Source organism: Hyperolius riggenbachi, chromosome 4 (genome assembly GCF_040937935.1).
Source record: "Hyperolius riggenbachi isolate aHypRig1 chromosome 4, aHypRig1.pri, whole genome shotgun sequence".
Classification (NCBI taxonomy): domain Eukaryota; kingdom Metazoa; phylum Chordata; class Amphibia; order Anura; family Hyperoliidae; genus Hyperolius; species Hyperolius riggenbachi.
The window spans coordinates 38,890,994-38,912,051 of record NC_090649.1 but is presented as its reverse complement, the minus strand read 5'-3'; the positions used below and the strand labels follow the sequence as shown (position 1 = coordinate 38,912,051).

Below are 21,058 nucleotides of genomic sequence, written 5' to 3'. Positions count from 1 at the left end.
CCTGACACAATCCTACAATGAACCCTGCAATGAATAATGGATACATTTGAACCTACGTATGTCTAAAGGATGCACAAGCAAACAGAGGTGCCAGAAGAATATAAATTACTAAAAAAGGTTAAAAGTAGAGGAGGTCGAGGTGGAATTACCTCCTCCAAGCAGACACAATAAACTGTTGAAATGTTTCAACAAAAACAAGTTTATTTACATGCTCTAGAAAGTGCAACACATTTTGCAGGCATATCCCGCTTCCTCAGGCTATGAACGCAGCATATAACTCCTGCAAGGCTGTAATCAAGCTTAGTGCCTCTGTGTCCATATCCATATGGTCACTCATACTACACTATATTGGGCTCTTGGTGTCTCCTTTTTTTGGGTTCTCTTTGCTATGTCTAAATGAGTTTCAATGTTTCCCTCTAGCTTCCCGGAAAGAGGGGTTTCGGTCCTGCCGGTTGGACGGTACAGGCCAAGATGGAGGTCTACATGTGGCTTGGCCTGAACAAGCAGCGGAAGGACTTCCTGAGCGGTCTTCCATGTGGGTTTGAGGAGATTAAAGCTGCCAAAGGCCCGGGCTTGCAATGCTTCCCTCCTATCAGCCTCAGTTATACAAGTAAGAGTCGGCATCTCTACTCCTGGCAAACCATATCTCCAGAGGTCAGGCCAAAATAGCATGCACAATGGTGATACTCAGGAGTATTACATTATTATTAGCAGACTCTATGAAGTTGTGTTAAATAATTATCATCTTTATTGATTGATGTTTGATCGATAGGGTAACATTACAGGTAATGAACCATGTACAGACACCACTGGCGTAGCCAAGTGGAGGCACCGCCCCAGCAGCAGGAGAAGTTTATTGCAATCTTCACCCCCCTTCCCAGGGGCGATGACCATAGCCGGCCTTTGATATGAGCGACCGGAGCGGTCGCTCAGGGCGCCAGCTTCCAAGGGGGCGCCTATAGCTAGTTACCTTTACTAAGGGCACCTACACCGGATTTCCTATACTGGGGACACCTATAGCTTTACTGAGGGCTCCAACACCTGGCTACCTATACTGGAGGCATGTACGCCTGGCTACCTATGGGGGGATGGAGAGCTTCAACTGACTTCCTATACTGGGGGCACCTATGCTTGGCAACCTATATTGAGGGCACCTACACATGAGATCCTATACTTGGGAGCACCTATACCTGGCTACCTACCTATTCTGAGTCTGAGGGCGTTTTGGGGGGCGCACTGCGGCTATAATGCGTGGTGCAAATTGTCAGTGCTGTGCTATCATTCTAAATGGGGGGAAGGCGGCTAACTGTCCAACTGATTGTTTTTGTTAATATTCCTGAAAGGTTCTAGCCTTCATTTTTAAATGTATTCAGGATAATGCACTCTTTCCATCCATTCGTGGTTATTAATAGTATTTTTTTCTATCATACGTGACACAGAGATCTGAGCATTTAACGTGATGTGTCATAACATCAAAAAGGTTGGGAACCACTGTTCTAGGAGATATCTCAGGAGAAAAGGGGAATTGCATATAGGCCTGTGTGTGTATATGCACGTGGGAAGATGATGAGGGGGGGGGTCACAAAAATCAGGTTTTGCTCAGGGCGCCGTGAAACCTAAGGCCGGCCCTGGCGATGACATAAACTGTACATTTTATTAGTATTGCACCCTAAATGTGTGTAATTGATTTCAGAATATTCTCTAATGTTTTTAAATGATTGCTCGTGATAAAAAAATGTAACATTTAAAATACATACTTATAAAAAGTACATTTCTCCCAGATTAAAATGCACTATTGATTACTTTTCTCCCATGTTCCTGTTGCTTACAATAGGTAGGAAAATCCTGACAGATCTGACAGGTTACTGAACTAGTCCATCTCCTCATGGGCGATAAGGTTTTCTATTTTCAAAAGTACTTTCTAGACAGCAGGTGCTCTGTTTAACTGTCAAAACAGGGTGCAAGGGAGTAGGGAGCTTGCATAGATCCTTTCCAGGGTGTAACTATTGTGGAATTCTTTCCGTGGTCAGCACACAGGATGCGCGCTGACACTGCGGAAATCCTCCACAAGCGTATAATCTGAGAGAATCCAGCAAAAGGTGCAATGCATCTGTAGAGGGGAATTCCTGCCGGCAGATGGAGCCGTGGAGTGCAGAGGAACAGATCCTCTGCACAGCCACAGATGCCAGATAGGAATTGTACGAGGGGAAGCAATGCAGGGCAAGATAGCCCTTAAAGAGAGAGAGCACAGCGACAGGGTGTATGTGTGTCCACCAATCTAGTCGCCATCCAGCGACGATGAACACACAACCGTTAAGATCAGGTGGGAAAGCAATCGCAAGAGATGGCGATTGCTAACAGCGACACAAGACTGAATAAGCACAGAGAAGGAATGTATGTATGTCCACCAATCTCATCACCAACCTGCGACGGTGGACACACAACAGTGGAAACCAAGTGAGAACGCAATCGCAAGGATGTGATTGCCAATGAGAATGAGCACAGGGACAGAATGTATGTGTGTGCACCAATCTAGTCGCCAACCCGCGACGGTGAACACACAACAGCAGAAACAAAGTAGGAACGCAATCGCGAGAGAGGCAATGGCGACACAAGACCGAGCAAGACAGAGCACGAGGGTAGCAAAGGCACAGCAAACAACAATGAGAAGATAAGGAAAATAAAAAACGCTAGCTAAACGCAAACACCGCACTCATTCGCAACAGCGAACGCGTTTACGGCGCAGTCTCCGCACGATAAGCGCAACAGAGACAAGCACGCCACCCTAACTAACCAACGCCACACAAACACGAAACAGAGACCGCGAACGCTTGCTTAACAGTTACACCACCGAGCCTACAGCAAGCGTTCGTATCAGACAAGACAGAGAGAAGGAGCAGCCAGCAGCAACCGCAGCTCTGGCCTACACTCCCAGACAGAGTTCCAAAGGAACCACCGCTGCTACCGCTAGAGCGAGTGCGATCCAGACACACAAACAAACAGAAACAGGAATAGGTCAGATAAGATCCACCGCTCTTCCGCCAGAGCGAGTGCGATCTAGGTTCAGGGATAGGACAGGAAGGATCCACCGCTCTTTCCGCCAGAGCGAGTGTGAACCAAGTAGGGAAATAGAGTTAGCAGGATCCACTGCTCTTTTCCACCAGAGCAAGTGTGATCCAAGTACAGAAACAGGCTTGCAGGATCCACTGCTCTTTCCGCCAGAGCAAGTGTGATCCAAGTACAGAAACAGAGCTTAGCAGGATCCACTGCCCTTTCCGCCAGAGCAAGTGTGATCCAAGTACAGAAACAGAGCTTAGTAGGATCCACTGCTCTTTCCGCCAGAGCAAGTGTGATCAGTGGCGTAGCTAAAGAGCTGTGGGCCCCGATGCAAGTTTTACAATGGGACCCCCCCAAGCACTCTATACATAACAAGTGATACGGCGCGCCAAAACCTGCCAATGGCAACTACAGTGTCAGAGGTGCAAGAAAGGGATGGAAAATGGCTTGTTAATTATCACCACTGTTCAAAGTATCTATAGAAGGGATTATTATGAGCACAGGACCAATAGAGAGCTAATACTGTAGTTGAAGGAGGGCCCTTTGGGGCCCCTCTGGTCCAAGGGCCCCGATGCGGTCGCTACCTCTGCACCCCCTATTGCTACGCCCCTGAGTGTGATCCAAGTACAGAAACAGAGCTTAGTAGGATCCACTGCTCTTTCCTCCAGAGCAAGTGTGATCCAAGTTCTGGAGCAAACGATTCACCATCGCCAACCGCTGGCGACAGTGCAATCGCAAGGACAAACAGAAGACAGAACATCCAATACAAATAATACAACCTGACTGTACTAGAGGGATGCCTAATGCAGTCCCCAGGAATACTCTAAGATAATCTTTAGCAAAAAATAGCAAGGCTGACACTCCAGGAGTGTTTTAACAGTAACAAACCATGATGACCAGCAAAGGATTGTGGGATCAAATGGTATTTATGCTGCAAGCCTTCAAGGGAGGCAACTAGGCAATTTGCATAATCAGCATATGCAAATTCCTCAGCAGAGCAGGTCTGAAGCTTGCAAAGCAGAGACAGGTCTCTTTTCCAGAGACCTGCACCCCACAGAGTCAAGGAATGGTCAAACAGCTGTCTGCCTGTGCAGCCAGCTGAGCGGATAATTACACAGGGATTGTTTTTATAAATAAAGGAGATGCAGAGAATCACCCATTAGGAGATTGATTAGTCAGATTTGTACTGCCTATTGTAAGTGACAGCAACATAGGAGAAAAGTAAGTTATACTGCATTTTACTATGGGAGAAATGTACCTCCAATGAGTATGTGTACACATTTATTTAACATTTGTCATGATAGTGGTCCTTGGATGCAGTTGGAAGTAGCAGTGATTTGGGGGGCCCCTAGGGACAGGCAAGGTTCTGTGCCAGGTCCTCCAGGAGCGGCTGCTGCCAAGACAGATAGCTGCTGTGCCTGATGGGTTCCTGGCCCCGCCCTGGATTTGTGCTGTGATATACTCCTTGTATTTTCCAGAGAAACAAGTGTTCCAGCTGCGGGCCCACATGTACCAGGCTCGCAGCCTCTTTGCAGCAGACAGCAGCGGCCTCTCCGACCCCTTCGCCCGCGTCTTCTTCAACACCCAGAGCCAGTGCACAGAGGTAAGTCCAGTGGCGTAGCTATGGAGCTCGGGGCCCCGGTGCGCGTTTTACATTGGGCCCCCCAAGGCACTCTATACAAAACACTTGATACGGCGTAACAAAATCTACAGTATTAGAGGTGCAAGAAGGGGATGGGGAACAGTGTGTTAATGATTACTACCATTCAAAGCTTCTATAGAAGTGATTATTACCACCACAGGACCAATAAACAGCTTATACTTTGGTTTTGAAAGGGCCCCATGGGGCCCCTCTGGCCCAAGGGCCCCGATGCGGTTGCTACCTCTGCAACCCCTATTGCTACGCCCCTGGGTAAGTCTGAGGCCTGGGGGAAACGGTGAGATGAAAATCAGTCCCACTTTCTTGCATATGTAAAGAGAAACCGTGACCAAGAATTGAACTTTATCCCAATCAGTAGCTGATAATTAATATATACAGAAAATCATTAAACTCAACAATGATAGAAACATTAATAGCCATAGTATAGTCATTAATAGCCATAGTATAAAAATAAAAGTGAGAAAATACTTAGAGTTCGTGGAAATATGTCCTTCTGGGAAAACTCATAAAGTTCTTGGTTTCAGTTCAGTTCAGTTCAGTAGCAAAGTCCAAACAAGCCAGATGCCAGCATGTCCTCAAGCTGGCAAGGATGTAATCATGATGATGTTTCAAAATGGAGGACATTGATTTTGGGTCCTCTGCCATTCTTAAAACCCCTGATCCAGTAGGAGGGAGTGAGGGCGGGAACCGCACACCCCCTTAAAACATGAGATGAGTCCTCCCCCTTCCCCTGGGGACCAAAAATCATATCTTACCATATATGGGCTCTATCTCACAGAACCGTACAGGTCAGGGCAGATTTACAAACATTTTCAGGTCCGTCCCGATTTACCCAGCACCCTGATACCAAACATTAGGGGTAGGTCTCCTGTGGTATCATCAAGGCACTTTCGAACTGCCTAACTGGCAGCCCTTTCCTCAGAATGTTCTGAAACTGTCTCAGTACCAGCGCCAGGCAAAGCCCAGCATGCTCTGTGAGTTTGGAGGGCCTGCCAGCCTGGCAACACAGGAAATATGACACATATAGCAGTTTATGGAATATTATATACATCTAGGAGTTACAGCAGGGCAGTTCTAGGTGAAGGGCTCTTTGATGCTAGGACAGCAGGCTACGTGTCGGCTTCCCTGTTGTGATCGGGGCCGGGGAGTCTCACTCTCCTTCCTCTAAATTTGTTCTGTCAGGCTACTTATCTGACTTCATCTGATGGATGGGCCCTTAGCACAACTGGGTGCCTGGGACACTCTGCTAAAGGCTTCCTGCCATTTGGTGAAAGGAAAAAAAACTGTCTTTTAAAAGAAGGAATGTCATTCTGTTCGCTGCAATGACTGCACAAATCTAACCAGGAAGCGATCAGAAAATGGACTGTGCGAATCTTCCCGATTCACCTGCATTTCTCACGTCTGTTCCGTGACAGTGATGATAGCATATATGGGGGCTTTGCAATTAGCCGCTAAAGTTGGCGCGCAATTAGGCAAAAATTATGACAAAGAGAAATTATGAATCCTGATTATGTTTACATACAAAATTAATTATGATTTTACCCAAAATTTTGCATTACGATTTTGCATGGTAATTACGAATTATGGTGTGAAGTTACGATTATGTGAAATTCCCTCTTCTTGGAAGGAAACCAAAGTCTTTCTACATAAAATACGTAACACCACATCACCTGCTAGTTACTGGCATCAGGACATAGCAGTGGCTGGTGGACAGCTAGTAAATGCATCATGTGCTATTGCATGGGCATGGTTGGCATTTTTTTTTTTTTATAGATATAAATACAACATAGCAGAAACAGTTGTTGCCTGTTTTCCACACCTGTATAAAACTGAATGGCTATCAGGTGCTTTACCACTCCCAGTCTTAAAAGAGTCTATTATGATAATTGTGGAGTAGAGGTGGTCGGAAATTTCTGGTGAATGACAAGTTCCAATCGGCTTACCATAGCAGAAATCTGCTTTTGGGAATTGAAAATCCATTGGAAAGCCGCATTACTGCAACTTTTTTCTCAGAAATATGATAACGCTGGTAATTTTAGACCTATCACGAGACTCGGATACTATCGAGTTTTTTTGTATATTGTGATTGGCTTAAAATTTCCTATTTATTTTGATTCCCACAGTAAATCAGCACATTCACTAAGTTTGAGTATTTTCGAATTCCGAGTCTTTTCATTGGCGTAAAAACTGAAATTTTAAGCCAATCACAGTACTAGAAATTCAGAAATACTCAGTAGTATTATTTAAGTCATTATTTAATAGTGTATTTAAACCATTCACAAGACTTGAAAAAAACTCTGTAGTATTCGAGTCTCGTGTTTGGTCTAAAATTACAGCAGTAATACAGTTTCCGAGAGAAAAGTCTGCATTCTCGGATTGGTCCAATGCTTTCGACTCAAAAATATTTCACCAATTAGAGTACTGAGAAGTATACTGTACTATAAAAAGTTTATTTTTTTTCTACGGAATCCGTAATATTTTACAGATGTTCACAATTGTTACAGACATCCCCAAAATATTGCAGATTCCATAAAAAGACACTTTTTACAGGAAGTCGTAAATCGAAATCGGATTTCCGTATGCCGCGGTGTCAGTAATCGGCATTTGCAGAAATCACATTTCGACAGAATCGGCACTTCAACCATCCTTATTGTGGAGTAGCTGAAATGAGCATTGCAATTCATTTATGCAAACATTAGCAGTATAAAATAATAGCTACCATTAAACCTAACAGTAGGTAGAGGGATTACCTATTTCCTAAGAAAAGCAGTCTCACGGTAACATCTCTGTTTAATGTTACAGGTGCTGAATGAGACTTTGTGTCCGACTTGGGATCAGTTGCTGGTGTTCGATAACGTTGAGTTGTACGGAGAGGCCCACGAGATGCGAGACGATCCTCCCATCATTGTCATTGAGATCTACGACCAGGACACCGTGGTAAGGAGCGACTGTGTGACGGGGATATGTTCTGCCGATTATGGCTGGTCATCTTGAACCATTGTTATACCATCACTGGCTTTACCTAAAATATCCACGGGCATTCGGGAAATTCATTGCTGGACTCAAAACTATTAAAAATTGTCATCAATCATAGGACTATGGGGAGGCTGAAATTCAGAGGCGTTTCTAGCCTTTTTGTCACCCCAGGCAAGAAGTCCTGTGTCGATAATGCCCCCCCGATAAAAAAAAAAAAATACACTAGAGAATATATAAACCACGTGCCCCTAAGGTGGATTCTTAATACAGGGAGTCCCTAAGATACAGACAACCTACTGATCCTTTCATATTTCAGTACACCCCCTTCCTGCGCTACCCCAGCCCAGTGTGTAACTGTAGAGTATAGCGCAGCTGAAGCTGTGCTCTCACCTCCCCGCTGGAGTCCGGTTCTGTGCTTCTGCCTGTCCACTCACCCTACTACCTGGCATCTCGTACTGCATGATTACACGAAACATGATGGGAGTGAGGTGCCAGCACTAGAGGGAGCAGGAGACAGACAGGATGGTCACAAAGGCATAGAACTGGACTCCAGAGGGGAGGTTATAGCTAGAGTTGGGCCGAACGGTTCCATGCGAACTTCAGTGGTTCGCGTTCGGGTCCCGCAGGCGAACTTTTGCAGAAGTTCGGTTCGCCCCATAATGCACCATGAGGGTCAACTTTGACCCTCTACATCACAGTCAGCAGGCCCAGTGTAGCCAATTAGGCTACACTAGCCCCTGGAGCCACTCCCCCCCTAATAAAAGGCAGGCAGCGGCGGCCATTACGCTCACTCGAGTGCCTGCATTAGTGAGAGTAGGGCGAGCTGCTGCAGACTGTCTCTCATAGGGAAAGATTAGTTAGGCTTAGCTTGTATGGCTGCACACCTGTTCTGTTCAGTGAGCCCACCATACCTGTTCTGTTCAGTGAGCCCACTGGATACCTGCATACCTGTTCAGTGAACCTGCCACTGCATACCTGTTCTGTGAACCCACCACTGCATACCTGTTCAGTGAACCCACCACTGCATACCTGTTCAGTGAACCTGCCACTGCATACCTGTTCTGTGAACCCACCACTGCATACCTGTTGTGTTCAGTGAACCTGCCACTGCGTACCTGTTCTGTGAACCCGCCACTGTATACCTGTTCTGTTCAGTGAACCCGCCACTGCATACCTGTTCTGTTCAGTGAACCCGCCACTGTATACCTGTTCAGTTAACCCGCCACTGCATACCTGTTGTGTTCAGTGAACCCGCCACTGTATACCTGTTCTGTTCAGTGAACCCGCCACTGCATACCTGTTCTGTGAACCCACCACTGCATACCTGTTCTGTTCAGTGAACCCGCCACTGCATACCTGTTCTGTTCAGTGAACCTGCCACTGTATACCTGTTCTGTTCAGTGAACCCACCACTGCATACCTGTTCAGTGAACCTGCCACTGCATACCTGTACTGTTCAGTGAACCAGCCACTGCATACCTGTTCTGTTCAGTGAACCCGCCACTGTATTCCTGTTCAGTGAACCCGCCACTGCATACCTGTTGTGTTCAGTGAACCCGCCACTGTATACCTGTTGTGTTCAGTGAACCCGCCACTGTATACCTGTTCAGTGAACCTGCCACTGCATACCTGTTCTGTGAACCCGCCACTGTATACCTGTTCTGTTCAGTGAACCCGCCACTGCATACCTGTTCTGTGAACCCACCACTGCATACCTGTTCAGTGAACCCACCACTGCATACCAGTTCAGTGAACCCACCACTGCATACCTGTTCAGTGAACCTGCCACTGCATACCTGTACTGTTCAGTGAACCCGCCACTGCATACCTGTTCTGTTCAGTGAACCCACCGCATCAGTGCGCATACCTGTGCAGTTAAGTGAACCCACCTACCTACGTGAGTGCACGCAGTGTGATATACCACTCCGTGCATACCCGATATGGACAAAACAGGTAGAGGAAGAGGTAGTGCCAGAGCCAGAGGAAGGCCACCCGGCAGGTCTGTGCGAGGTCGTGTAAATGTAATTTCGTGTGGACCTGGCCCACAGTACAGTGCTCGGAAGAAGGCACATCCCATCACCTCCCAAGATTGTCAGGACGTGGTTGAGTATTTAGCGACACAGAACACCTCATTTTGCTCAGCCACCAGCGCTACTACTAGCACCACTTCCGCTGCATTTGACACTTCGCAAGAATTATTTAGTGGTGAAATCACTGATGCACAGCCATTGTTGTTACAGCCAGATGAATTTTCACCAGCTCATATGACTGAGTTACGCGCCAACACTATGGATGTAACGTGTGAGGAGGATGAAGGACCTACTGATGGTGCATGTTTGGATTTTTCTGAGGCAAGCGAAGCTGGGCAGGATGATTACGATGATGACGATGATACGGATCCTCTGTATGTTCCCAATAGAGGAGATGAAGAGGGGGACAGTTCAGAGGGGGAGTCAGAGAGTAGTAGGAGGAGAGAAGTTGCTGAAAGAAGCTGGGGCAGCTCTTCGTCAGAAACAGCTGGTGGCAGTGTCCGGCACCATGTATCGCCACCTATGTACAGCCAGCCAACTTGCCCTTCAGCATCAGCTGCTGAGGTCCCCATAGTGCCCACATCTCAGGGTGGCTCAGCGGTGTGGAAATTTTTTAATGTGTGTGCCTCAGATCGGACCAAAGCCATCTGTTCGCTCTGCCAACAAAAATTGAGCCGTGGAAAGGCCAACACTCGCGTAGGGACAAGTGCCTTACGAAGGCACCTGGAGAAAAGGCACAAACAGCAATGGGATGGCCACCTGAGCAAAAGCAGCAGCAGCAGCACACAAAAAAAAAAGTCACCCTCCTTCTCCTCTTCCTCCTTCAGGTGCATCATCTGCTTCTGCTGCTTTCTCCCTTGCACCTTCACAGGCACCCTCCTCCACTCCGCCTCTGCCCTTGAGCGCTTCCTGCTCCTCTGCCCACAGCAGCAGTCAGGTGTCCGTGAAGGAAATGTTTGAGCGGAAGAAGCCAATTTCGGCCAGTCACCCCCTTGCCCGGCGTCTGACAGCTGGCGTGGCGGAACTGTTAGCTCGCCAGCTGTTACCATACCGGCTGGTGGACTCTGAGGCCTTCCGTAAATTTGTGGCCATCGGGACATCGCAGTGGAAGATGCCAGGCCGCACTTATTTTTCTAGAAAGGCCATACCCCAACTGCACCGTGAAGTTGAGAGGCAAGTGGTGTCATCTCTTGCGAAGAGCGTTGGGTCAAGGGTACACCTGACCACGGATGCCTGGTCTGCCAAGCACGGGCAGGGCCGCTACATTACGTACACAGCCCATTGGGTCAACCTGGTGAACGATGGCAAGCAGGGCGCAGCGGACCAAATTGTGACACCTCCACGGCTTGCAGGCAGGCCTCCTGCCACCTCCTCTCCTCCTGCTACATGCTCTTCGCTGTCCTCCTCCACATTGGCTGAGTGGCAGTTCTCCTCTCCAGCTACACAGCCCCAGCTCCGCAGGGCCTATGCTGCATGCCAGGTACGACGGTGTCACGCCATCTTAGACATGTCTTGCCTCAAAGCGGAGAGTCACACTGGAGCAGCTCTCCTGGCTGCTCTTAAGAAACAGGTTGATGAGTGGCTGACCTTGCACCACCTGGAGATAGGCATCGTGGTGTGCGACAACGGCAGCAATCTCCTTGCCGCTTTGCATATATGGAAGCTGACACACATACCCTGCATGGCACATGTCATGAATCTAGTTGTTCAAAGATTTGTGTCAAAGTACCCTGGCTTAGCGGATGTCCTGAAGCAGGCCAGAAAGTTCTGTGGGCATTTGAGGCGGTCTTACACAGCCATGGCACGCTTTGCGGAAATTCAGCGGAAAAACAACTTGCCGGTGAGACGCCTGATTTGCGATAGCCCGACTCGCTGGAATTCGACCCTGCTCATGTTCTCCCGCCTGCTAGAACAGGAGAAAGCCGTCACCCAGTACCTCTACAACTACAGTAGAACGAAACAGTCTGGGAAGATGGGGATGTTCTGGCCCGACAACTGGACACTGATGAGAAATGCATGCAGGCTCATGCGGCCGTTTGAGGAGGTGACCAACCTGGTGAGCCGCAGTGAAGGCACCATCAGCGACTTGATTCCCTACGCTTACTTCTTGGAGCGTGCTGTGCGTAGAGTGGCGGATGAAGCTATGAATAAGCGTGACCAGGAACAGTTACGGCAGGAACAGGCATGGGACCAATTTTCATCAGACCCAGCTGTTTCCTCAACACCTGCGGCAGCACAGAGGGGGGAGGAGGAGGAAGAAGAGAAGTCGCGTGCAGAAGACGAGTCAGACTCAGAGGATGATGAGCAAGGTGTTTCTTTGGGGGAGGAGGAGGAGGAGGGGACGGCGGCAGGAGAACAACCGCAGCAGGCGTCGCAGGGGGCTTGTGCTGCTCAACCTTCCCGTGGTATTGTTCGCGGCTGGGGGGAGGATGTTGACTTACGTGACGTCACTGAGGAAGAGCAAGAGGAGATGGATGGTACATCTGGATCCGACTTCGTGCAGATGTCGTCTTTTATGCTGTCCTGCCTGTTGAGGGACCCCCGTATAAAAAACCTCGAGGGGAATGAGCTGTACTGGGTGGCCACACTACTAGACCCTCGGTACAGGCACAAAGTGGCGGACCTGTTACCAACTCACCTGAAGGTGGAAAGGATGCAGCACATGCAGAACAAGCTGTCAACTATGCTTTACAATGCCTTTAAGGGTGATGTGACAGCACAACGCCAGCAAGGTACCACTGCCACTAATCCTCCTCCCGTGTCCACGCAGTCAAAGACAGGACGCTCCAGCGATCTCATGGTGATGTCGGACATGCGGACGTTCTTTAGTCCAACGCCTCGCCGTAGCCCTTCCGGATCCACCCTCCACCAACGCCTGGAACGGCAGGTAGCCGACTACCTGGCCTTAAGTGTGGATGTAGACACTGCTGTGAACAGCGATGAGGAACCCTTGAACTACTGGGTGCGCAGGCTTGACCTGTGGCCAGAGCTGTCCCAATTTGCCATCCAACTTCTCTCCTGCCCTGCCGCAAGCGTCCTGTCAGAAAGGACCTTCAGCGCAGCTGGAGGCATTGTCACTGAGAAGAGAAGTCGCCTAAGTCACAAAACTGTTAAGTACCTCACCTTTATCAAAATGAATGAGGCATGGATCCCGGAGGGCTGCTGCCCGCCCCAAGACTAAGTCAGTCCCCGCACACACAGCATCTCTGCCTGCACGCCGTGTGACTGGCTGCCTGGCCTGCCCCAAGAAGACTAAGTCGCTCCCAGTCCCTCCACACAGCATGGCTGCCTGCAGGCCGCTTGACTACCTTCTCCGCCACCACCAACAGGGTCCGGGACTCCAGGCGGATTGCTGAATTTTTTAGGCCGCTGCTAGCAGCGGCCGCTGTAATAATTTTTCTGGTGCGTGTACATGACTGCCTAATTTTTCTGGCTGCACTGCGGGCAGCTGCAACAACAAAAGAAAAGGCATGTACATGCGCGCATTCCTCTTCGTGATCATTACCTTGCCATGGTGAAGGGGCTTGCGTATCACAATGAAGCAATGACCGGCGCCTAGATGAGTGTCTCGGGGGGCACACCCACGATAATAAGGTCGTTGCCTCATTGTGGTCAGACCAAATTTGATCAGCTGGACAGTCACTGTTCTGTCATTCAGCTACATCAGCCAGGCGACCATATGGGCTGTAAAGCCACCAAAACCTGCACTCTCGCCATGGTGCGCACCAGTCCAGCACGGCCGTCACTACACAAACAGCTGTTTGCGGTGCGTTACACGGTGAGTTTGGTGTGTCAGTGTGAAGCAGTACCTTAATTACACTACCTGATTGATGTATACACATGCAAGATGTTTTAAAGCACTTTAGGCCTGTCATTTAGCATTCAATGTGATTTCTGCCCTTAAAACGCTGCTTTGCGTCAAATCCAGATTTTTCCCGGGGACTTTTGGCATGTATCCCACTCCGCCATGCCCCCCTCCAGGTGTTAGACCCCTTGAAACATCTTTTCCATCACTTTTGTGGCCAGCATAATTTTTTTTTTTCAAAGTTCGCATCCCCATTGAAGTCTATTGCGTTTCGCGAACTTTTACGCGAACCGAACCTTACACGGAAGTTCGCGAACCCGGTTCGCGAGCCTAAAATCGGAGGTTCGGCCCCACTCTAGTTATAGCACAGCTTCTGCTGCTCTATACTCTGCAGTTACACACTGGACTGGGGGAGCACAGGAGGGGGACAGGGGCAGATAGTGGCACAAGAGGGACAGAGGGAGGCACAGTGGGGCAAAAGTAGCACAAGGTGACAGAAGGAGACACAGGGGAACAGAAGGAGGCACAGGGGGACAGAAGGAGACATAGGGGAACAGAAGGAGGCACAGGGGGACAGAAGGAGTCACAAAGTGGGACAGAAGGAGGCACAGGGGGGAGCAGACGCAGTCACAGGGGGGGGGAGGGCAGAAAGAGGCACAAAGACAGACAGAAGGGGGCACAGAGGGAGGTACAAAGGAGGGCAGGAGGCAGAAAGAGGGACAGAAGGAGGAACAGGTAGACAGAAAGAGGCATGTGAATTAGAATTATGATTTGAATGTGATTATAATCCTCTATAATAAAACCTCTGTGTCCCTGCGTGTGCTTTTTCTGTGTAGCTGGTCTGTGGTTTTTGCTACTGCGCATGTGCGCAGCACGGACCCAGCCTCACAGGGACAGGAGGACGGGGACGGGCCAGGGAGCCGGGCATGTGTGTGAGCGGGCGGCCGGGTGTGTGTGGTGGGTGCGCAGTATTTAAACGGGCTTGGGTCTACTAGTTGATTTATAAAGCACCAACTTATTCCATGGCACTGTACAGAGTAAGAAACAAACATTAGGTACATAATAATACAGACAATGGTATACACAACATATAGATAGTGATGGCCATGTCAAGGAGAAGTCATGGAGAAGCACGTGATCAGTTTGGTCAGGTGATAGATATGTAAGTCTCTGATTTGCTAGTTATGATCTTGTGCTAAGGCAGGGTGTGATCACAGCAAATCAGAGCTTCGCAAATCATTAGCTGATCAAACAAATCCCGTTTCTCCATGAGTTCTCCTGGACATGACCATCGCTACATATAGACAATGGTGCATAATACAGAGATAGTAGACATATTACTAAAGTGACAAATTTAACATGGGGATGAAAATGTATAGCAAATTCCAAGACACTGACGGGTAAGAGAGAGGCCTGCCCTTGGGAGCTAACAATCTAAAGTAATAGGGAGGAAACAAGAGGAGGGGTATTATACAATATATATACCTAGAAGCAGTGTGTTTTGTAGGATATATTTAGTAAGCAGAACTTGGGCAGGGTTTGAAGGGGGGATGGGCTAAGTTAGAGTGCATGCTTGTCTGAAAAACTGAGTTTTGCAGGAGCGCTTCAAAATTTGGAGAGTGACAGATATTTTTTTTTTTTTTTTGGAATGGGATTTCAGAGTTGGGGTGAGGCCCGTGAGAAATCTTCAGATATGTGTAAACCCTGCCTAATACAAATCTTTACTGAACCTGATGATGCAATGCTGCTTTCTCTGTCAGGTCAGGAACCAGTCAGACGAAGGCTTTTTATAAGTCGAAAGCTCACTGTTTATCCATCTCCAAGTTAGCAAATAAATGGTATCATCCTGATTCAAAACTTCCTGCTTTCTCTGTGTATTTCTCCTGTAGATTCACAACATGAACAATGTGTTGGAGTAAGATGATGGAAAAGGGGGTGGCCTGCTGATCACTGAGAACCTTTCTTCCTAGGCTTCCATAGATCAAAACTTCCTCCTGTGATCACTATGCTTTTGCCATGTTTTAGGGAAAAGCCGACTTCATGGGCCGAACATTTGCCAAGCCAGTGGTGAAAATGGCGGATGAGAGATATTGTGCCCCAAGATTCCCACCACAGCTGGAGTATTACCAGATATACCGTGGGAACTCCACCGCTGGAGACCTTCTGGCAGCTTTTGAGCTTCTTCAGGTACAGCTGCATAGTGTCAGAAATGCACAATAAAAGGTCTTTTCACAGAAAGCCAACAAGGTTAATGAGTACTAAGAGTCTTTTTGCCACCAGACTGGTATGTAGACCATTTGTGGATGCTGAAGGCTTATATTAGGGGCTCCTTCAATCTCTATTGATTTTTACTTCTTTAAACATTCTGCAGAATGCAGTCATCATCATCATCATCATCATCAAATAAACATTGTTACATGTCAGGGTTGTGTCCTACGAACATGCGTGTAATTCAAATAACATAGCACAAACCATACTTCTTAAAAATAAATCCTCAAAGCAATGTAGACTGTTATTCTTGTGTTCTACCTGTAGAATTTGCACCATACTTATGAAAGAAAGTAAAGAGACTAATGTTATCTTAGCTGTTTCTACCAACACAGAGACTGTATGTTGGGTACCAAACCTTACTAGTGTCTGTAGGATACCAAACCATTGTGACAGTTGTAGGGTACCAAACCGGTGTGATTTTTGTGGGGTACCAAACCTTTGTGATGTTTGTGGGATAAAAAAACCGTTGTGACATCTGTAATCTACCAAACCTTGTGACGTCTGCAGGATACCAAACCTTTGTTACCTCTGTAGGGTACCAAACCTTTGTGAAGTCTGTAGGGTACCAAACCTTTGTGACATCTGCAGGATACCAAACTTTTTTGACCTCTGTAGGGTACCAAACCTTTGTGACGTCGGTAGGGTACCAAACCTTTGTGACATCTGTAGGATACCAAACCTTTGTGACCTCTGTAGGGTACCAAAGCCTTGTGACATCTGTAGGATACCAAACCTTTGTGACATCTGTAGGATACCAAAACTTTTTGACCTCTGTAGGGTACCAAACCTTTGTGAGATCTGTAGGATACCAAACATGTGTGACATCTGTAGGATACCAAACCTTTTTGACGTCTGTAGGGTACCAAACCTTTGTGACATCTGTAGGATACCAAACCTTTGTTACATCTGTAGGATACCAAACCTTTGTGACATCTGTAGGATACCAAAACTTTGTGACCTCTGTAGGGTACCAAACCTTTGTGAGATCTGTAGGATACCAAACATGTGTGACATCTGTAGGATACCAAACCTTTTTGACGTCTGTAGAGTACCAAACCTTTGTGACATCTGTAGGATACCAAACCTTTGTGACATCTGTAGGATACCAAACCTTTTGAATGTCTGGTAGGGCACCAGAGCTAAGTGACTGTAGGAAACTAAACTTTAGTGACTGTTTGTAGCACTGAAAAGTTTAGAGCAGGTCTTTTGGTTAAAAAGTTATCTCTCTGGAATAAAATAATCTCAGGCAACTTTTGTAAAGCAACGTATCTGTGAGTTATCGTAATTAATAGCATGGCACTTACGGAATGTTTTATGGGAGATGATACTTTCAGAATTCTGCCTTATGTGTTCATCCATTCTTGCATCTTCAATAAACTTTCCTAATTTATGTAATTGTTTCAATTTGTGTTGTGTCTTCAATTTATACACACTTGTAAAATGAGAACTTCTTGTCTTCCTCTCACAGATTGGCCCATCTGGCAAATCTGATCTTCCACCCATCGATGGCCCAACAGACATGGAGAGGGGACCTATCCTGCCTGTCCCACTGGGTATTCGACCTGTTCTAAGTAAATACAGGGTAGAGGTATGGAAAACGCCTTTATCTTCAGATTTAATGCATGGCTTATAACACTAGAGAGTGGTCTATTCATGCTCAGGATACAACCTCCAGAAGCTTTTCTGGTCCTTCCTGGACTCTCCTCCAGTGCTGCTCCTCAGCTCTGAAATACTTCCCCTCTACTGTTTCACGTAATTGTGTTTGTTTTCATAGCAATGCAGTCCTGAATTTTGCTCACTGCCCTGTAAGATGTTGGCACTACAGTAGTGAATAATAGTCTCACCTATAATTGCTCTGATGGTAACGTCTGTTTCTCCAGATTCTCTTCTGGGGACTGAGAGACCTGAAAAGGGTAAATCTTGCCCAAGTGGACAGGCCGCGAGTGGACATCGAATGTGCTGGGAAAGGAGTCCAGTCTGCCCTCATCCAGAACTACAAGAAGAACCCCAACTTCAGCACTTTAGTGAAATGGTTTGAAGTGGTAAGTAGACATTACATGAAGAGGTACAAAAGCGAGGGGTTGAAGGATTCACAATGCAAATGTAATGTTAATAAGGAACTTATCCATTTACTGGTTACTGTCATTCTGTTTCCATCCTGTTGGCCTTATTTATCCTCTTGGGCTTTATAAAAACATCACCAGCCAAAACATACCGTACTTTAAAGCAGAATATAACCCAGCATTTCAACTTTGCTCTAAAACATTATTTACAGCATATTTTATGCAACCAGCATTTTTTTTTACTAGACCAGCATTGGAAGGGTTACACACAGAGCTTTAAAGTTCCCTGCAGAGAAATGCAGACGCATCCGAAGTTTAGATAGATACATTTAAGTAAACACAATGTAACAAGTGAGGAATGTGACTCTCTCTCTGTGTCCGGGAGCTCCTGCACAGTAAGAGTGTGTGTCACATTCCACACTTGTTACATTGTGTTTACTTAAATGTATCTATCTAAACTTCGGATGCGGCTGCATTTCTCTCCATGGAACTTTAAAGCTCTGTGTGTAACCCTTCCAATGCTGGTCTAGTAAAAAAAAATGCTGGTTGCATATAATATGCTGTAAATAATGTTTTAGGGCAAAGTTGAAATGCAGGGTTATATTCCGCTTTAAGTCTTAATTTTTTTGTCAAGTCTGAGAAAGATATTAAAGTTTGCTGCTGAAGTAGGTCTTCAAGATATGTTACTACCACTGTCTCCCAAGAAATGGGGTTACAATTATCTATGAGAGAAGTACTGGTTTTGAGAGGCATTTTCAAGGGCTTATAGTGATTGTGACTATCAAATTGTTTCATAACGTGAAGCCATACTAATTAGGTAATTGTGTTTTAAGGGAACCATAATGATAAAATACACATATGAATGTAGAGATGCTACTGGCAATTATAACAATTAAGTGTCTACCTTTTCTTGTACTTTTGCCTAAAAGAGTTAACATTCAGGTATGCAAGCAACATTTTTTTCTCCAGTCATACCTAGTCGGACCTTAGCCTGTAGTGTGACTTTCGCTGATGAGTAACTATAGCCATAGAACACTTTCCTGGCAGAGAATAGCTTCTGAGAGCAGGGAATAGATGAAAAAAGTTCAATTGTTTATATATTTTAGCTCTCTTAGACACAGAAATCCTGTGCTATTGAGCAGAGACAAAACAATTATTCTACTTTAAACATAACATAAAACTGGGGGATCTCTTAAAATGTAAAGCTGGCCATACACTAGGCCGATTCCCTGCCGATCGACAGCAGATTCGATCACTGGGATCGAATCTGCTGTCAAATCGTTAACGCTAAATTTCGATCTATTTCGTCCCGAAATAGATCGATCCCGTCGATCGCTCCATGCGGGAAATTACCGTCGTTTGCCCGCGGGTAGGAAGCACGTCGCTAGCGTAGTTCGAGTACCCGACGACCGACGCAATACATTACCTGCTCCGCTGGCGCGACTCCCGTGGTCTCCGCTGTCTTCTTCTCTGCGCTGGTCTCCGGGTCCGACAGGCTTCAATTCTTCCTGTCCCAGCAGGAAGTTTAAACAGTAGAGGGCACTCTACTGTTTAAACTTCCCCCAGACAGGAAGAAGTGAAGCCTGCCGGAGACCAGAGCGGAGAAGAAGACAGCAGAAACCGGGGGGAGTCGCGCCGGCCAGAGCAGGTAATGTATGGGGGGGGGGGGGGTTTAGCGGCGTCAGCACCACCACCACCACCACAGATTGTGAACGGTTTCAGGCTGAAATCGATTCACAATCTGTTTGCTGTAAAGGCAGCCATACTATCCCTCTCTGATCAGATTCGATCAGAGAGGGATCTATCTGTTGGTTGAATCTGATGGCAAATCGACCAGTGTATGGCTACCTTTAGGAGGAGGATAGATACAATTCATTATCTCATCAGTTTATTTTCACTTAAGGTTCACTTTAAAGGTTCATACATACCTACCAACTATCTGTCCAACTATCTGCCAAACTTATCTGTGAAGCCCCATACACACGCTCAACAGCGCTCTTTTATGCAGCACAATTGTCAAACAGCTTTTGTTGTGAAACAAGTTGAAACAACTAAAACAAGTATTTTGCTATTGTTCTCAAACCTGATAAGACTGATAAGAAGTCAATACAACAGTTGGATTGACTTCTTATCAGTCTTATCAGCTGTTTGAACAATAGCAAAATACTTTTTTTTTTAGTTGTTTCAACTTGTTTTACAACAAAAGTTGGATAGGGCTTAACCGACAAGTTTGGTAGATGGTTGGACAGATAGTTGGTAGGTGTGTATGAACCTTAAGACTGATTAAAGTAGTGTTATAGGTTACTCCATTATCTTACACAGCTACAAAGCCACCTGGATTTTCTGCAGATGGCCTAAAAAACCCAGGTGCCCACCACTGAATAATCACCACCAACTACCCCGGTATTTGCTTTTCTCAAAATAATTGGCATCAGTGATTTCCCTCTGCTTCTTTTCCAGGACCTTCCAGAGAATGAGTTGCTTCATCCTCCCTTGAATATTCGGGTGGTGGATTGCAGAGCGTTCGGCAGATACACGCTGGTGGGCTCCCACGCCGTCAGCTCACTACGCAAATTTATCTACCGACCGCCAGACAAGAAAACTCAGCAGTGGAACACCGCCGGTATGGCCATGTTGATGTTTCATTACTTGCTCATTACTCAGTATTCCTCAAAGAAATTACCGTAGTTCTGTTTTTTTTTAAAAAGGTGCACTAAAAACTATTATGTTCTTTGAAAGGGAAATATTGGGTTAGTCACTGTTGGTGTAATGAAAGAACATTTATCATGTAATCCACAGGGGTTGAACGCCAGTCCTTGAGGGCCATATCTGTGCCAGTGTTTAGGATGCACTGAAAAAAATGAGTATTGTGCTCTACTTGATGATCCGCACCTTTCCTGATTCAGTCCCATCAATTAAATTGTGTGAGGACCTCGGCCCATGAGGGCTGGAATTTAACATCCCTGATGTAATCAGAGTCAGTGCTTGCTCCTTATGTCTTCTGGGGTTCTAGCTGTGAGGTTTTCCAACTGCAGTTTCTGGACTTGTCTCCATTCCCCTTGGAGACTTCGGCGGTCCTGTCCATCATGGAGTATTCTTGTACCTGAAATCTCAGGATACGCTGCTGCTGAGGCAGGAAGTCTTGCTGAGACCACACCCTGTGGACTATTGTGGAATGTTACAGCCTTGACAATTA

The 21,058-nt window shown here is 46.7% G+C and overlaps 1 protein-coding gene across 17 annotated transcripts in view; it reads left to right on the top strand.

The window, feature by feature from the left end:
* The window catches only part of OTOF (otoferlin), a 500,418-nt gene that overhangs the window by 393,282 nt on the left and 86,078 nt on the right, over nucleotides 1–21,058 (top strand). For 16 of the 17 annotated variants that reach the window (XM_068279942.1, XM_068279943.1, XM_068279951.1 and 13 more), the window contains 7 exons: nucleotides 421–610; nucleotides 4,536–4,660; nucleotides 7,520–7,654; nucleotides 15,554–15,715; nucleotides 17,268–17,387; nucleotides 17,680–17,841; nucleotides 20,323–20,485. In XM_068279942.1, coding sequence (XP_068136043.1) covers nucleotides 421–610; nucleotides 4,536–4,660; nucleotides 7,520–7,654; nucleotides 15,554–15,715; nucleotides 17,268–17,387; nucleotides 17,680–17,841; nucleotides 20,323–20,485 — 1,057 coding nt within the window. The remainder of the gene's footprint in view (nucleotides 1–420; nucleotides 611–4,535; nucleotides 4,661–7,519; nucleotides 7,655–15,553; nucleotides 15,716–17,267; nucleotides 17,388–17,679; nucleotides 17,842–20,322; nucleotides 20,486–21,058) is intronic. The other variant, XM_068279952.1, reaches the window with a different exon arrangement.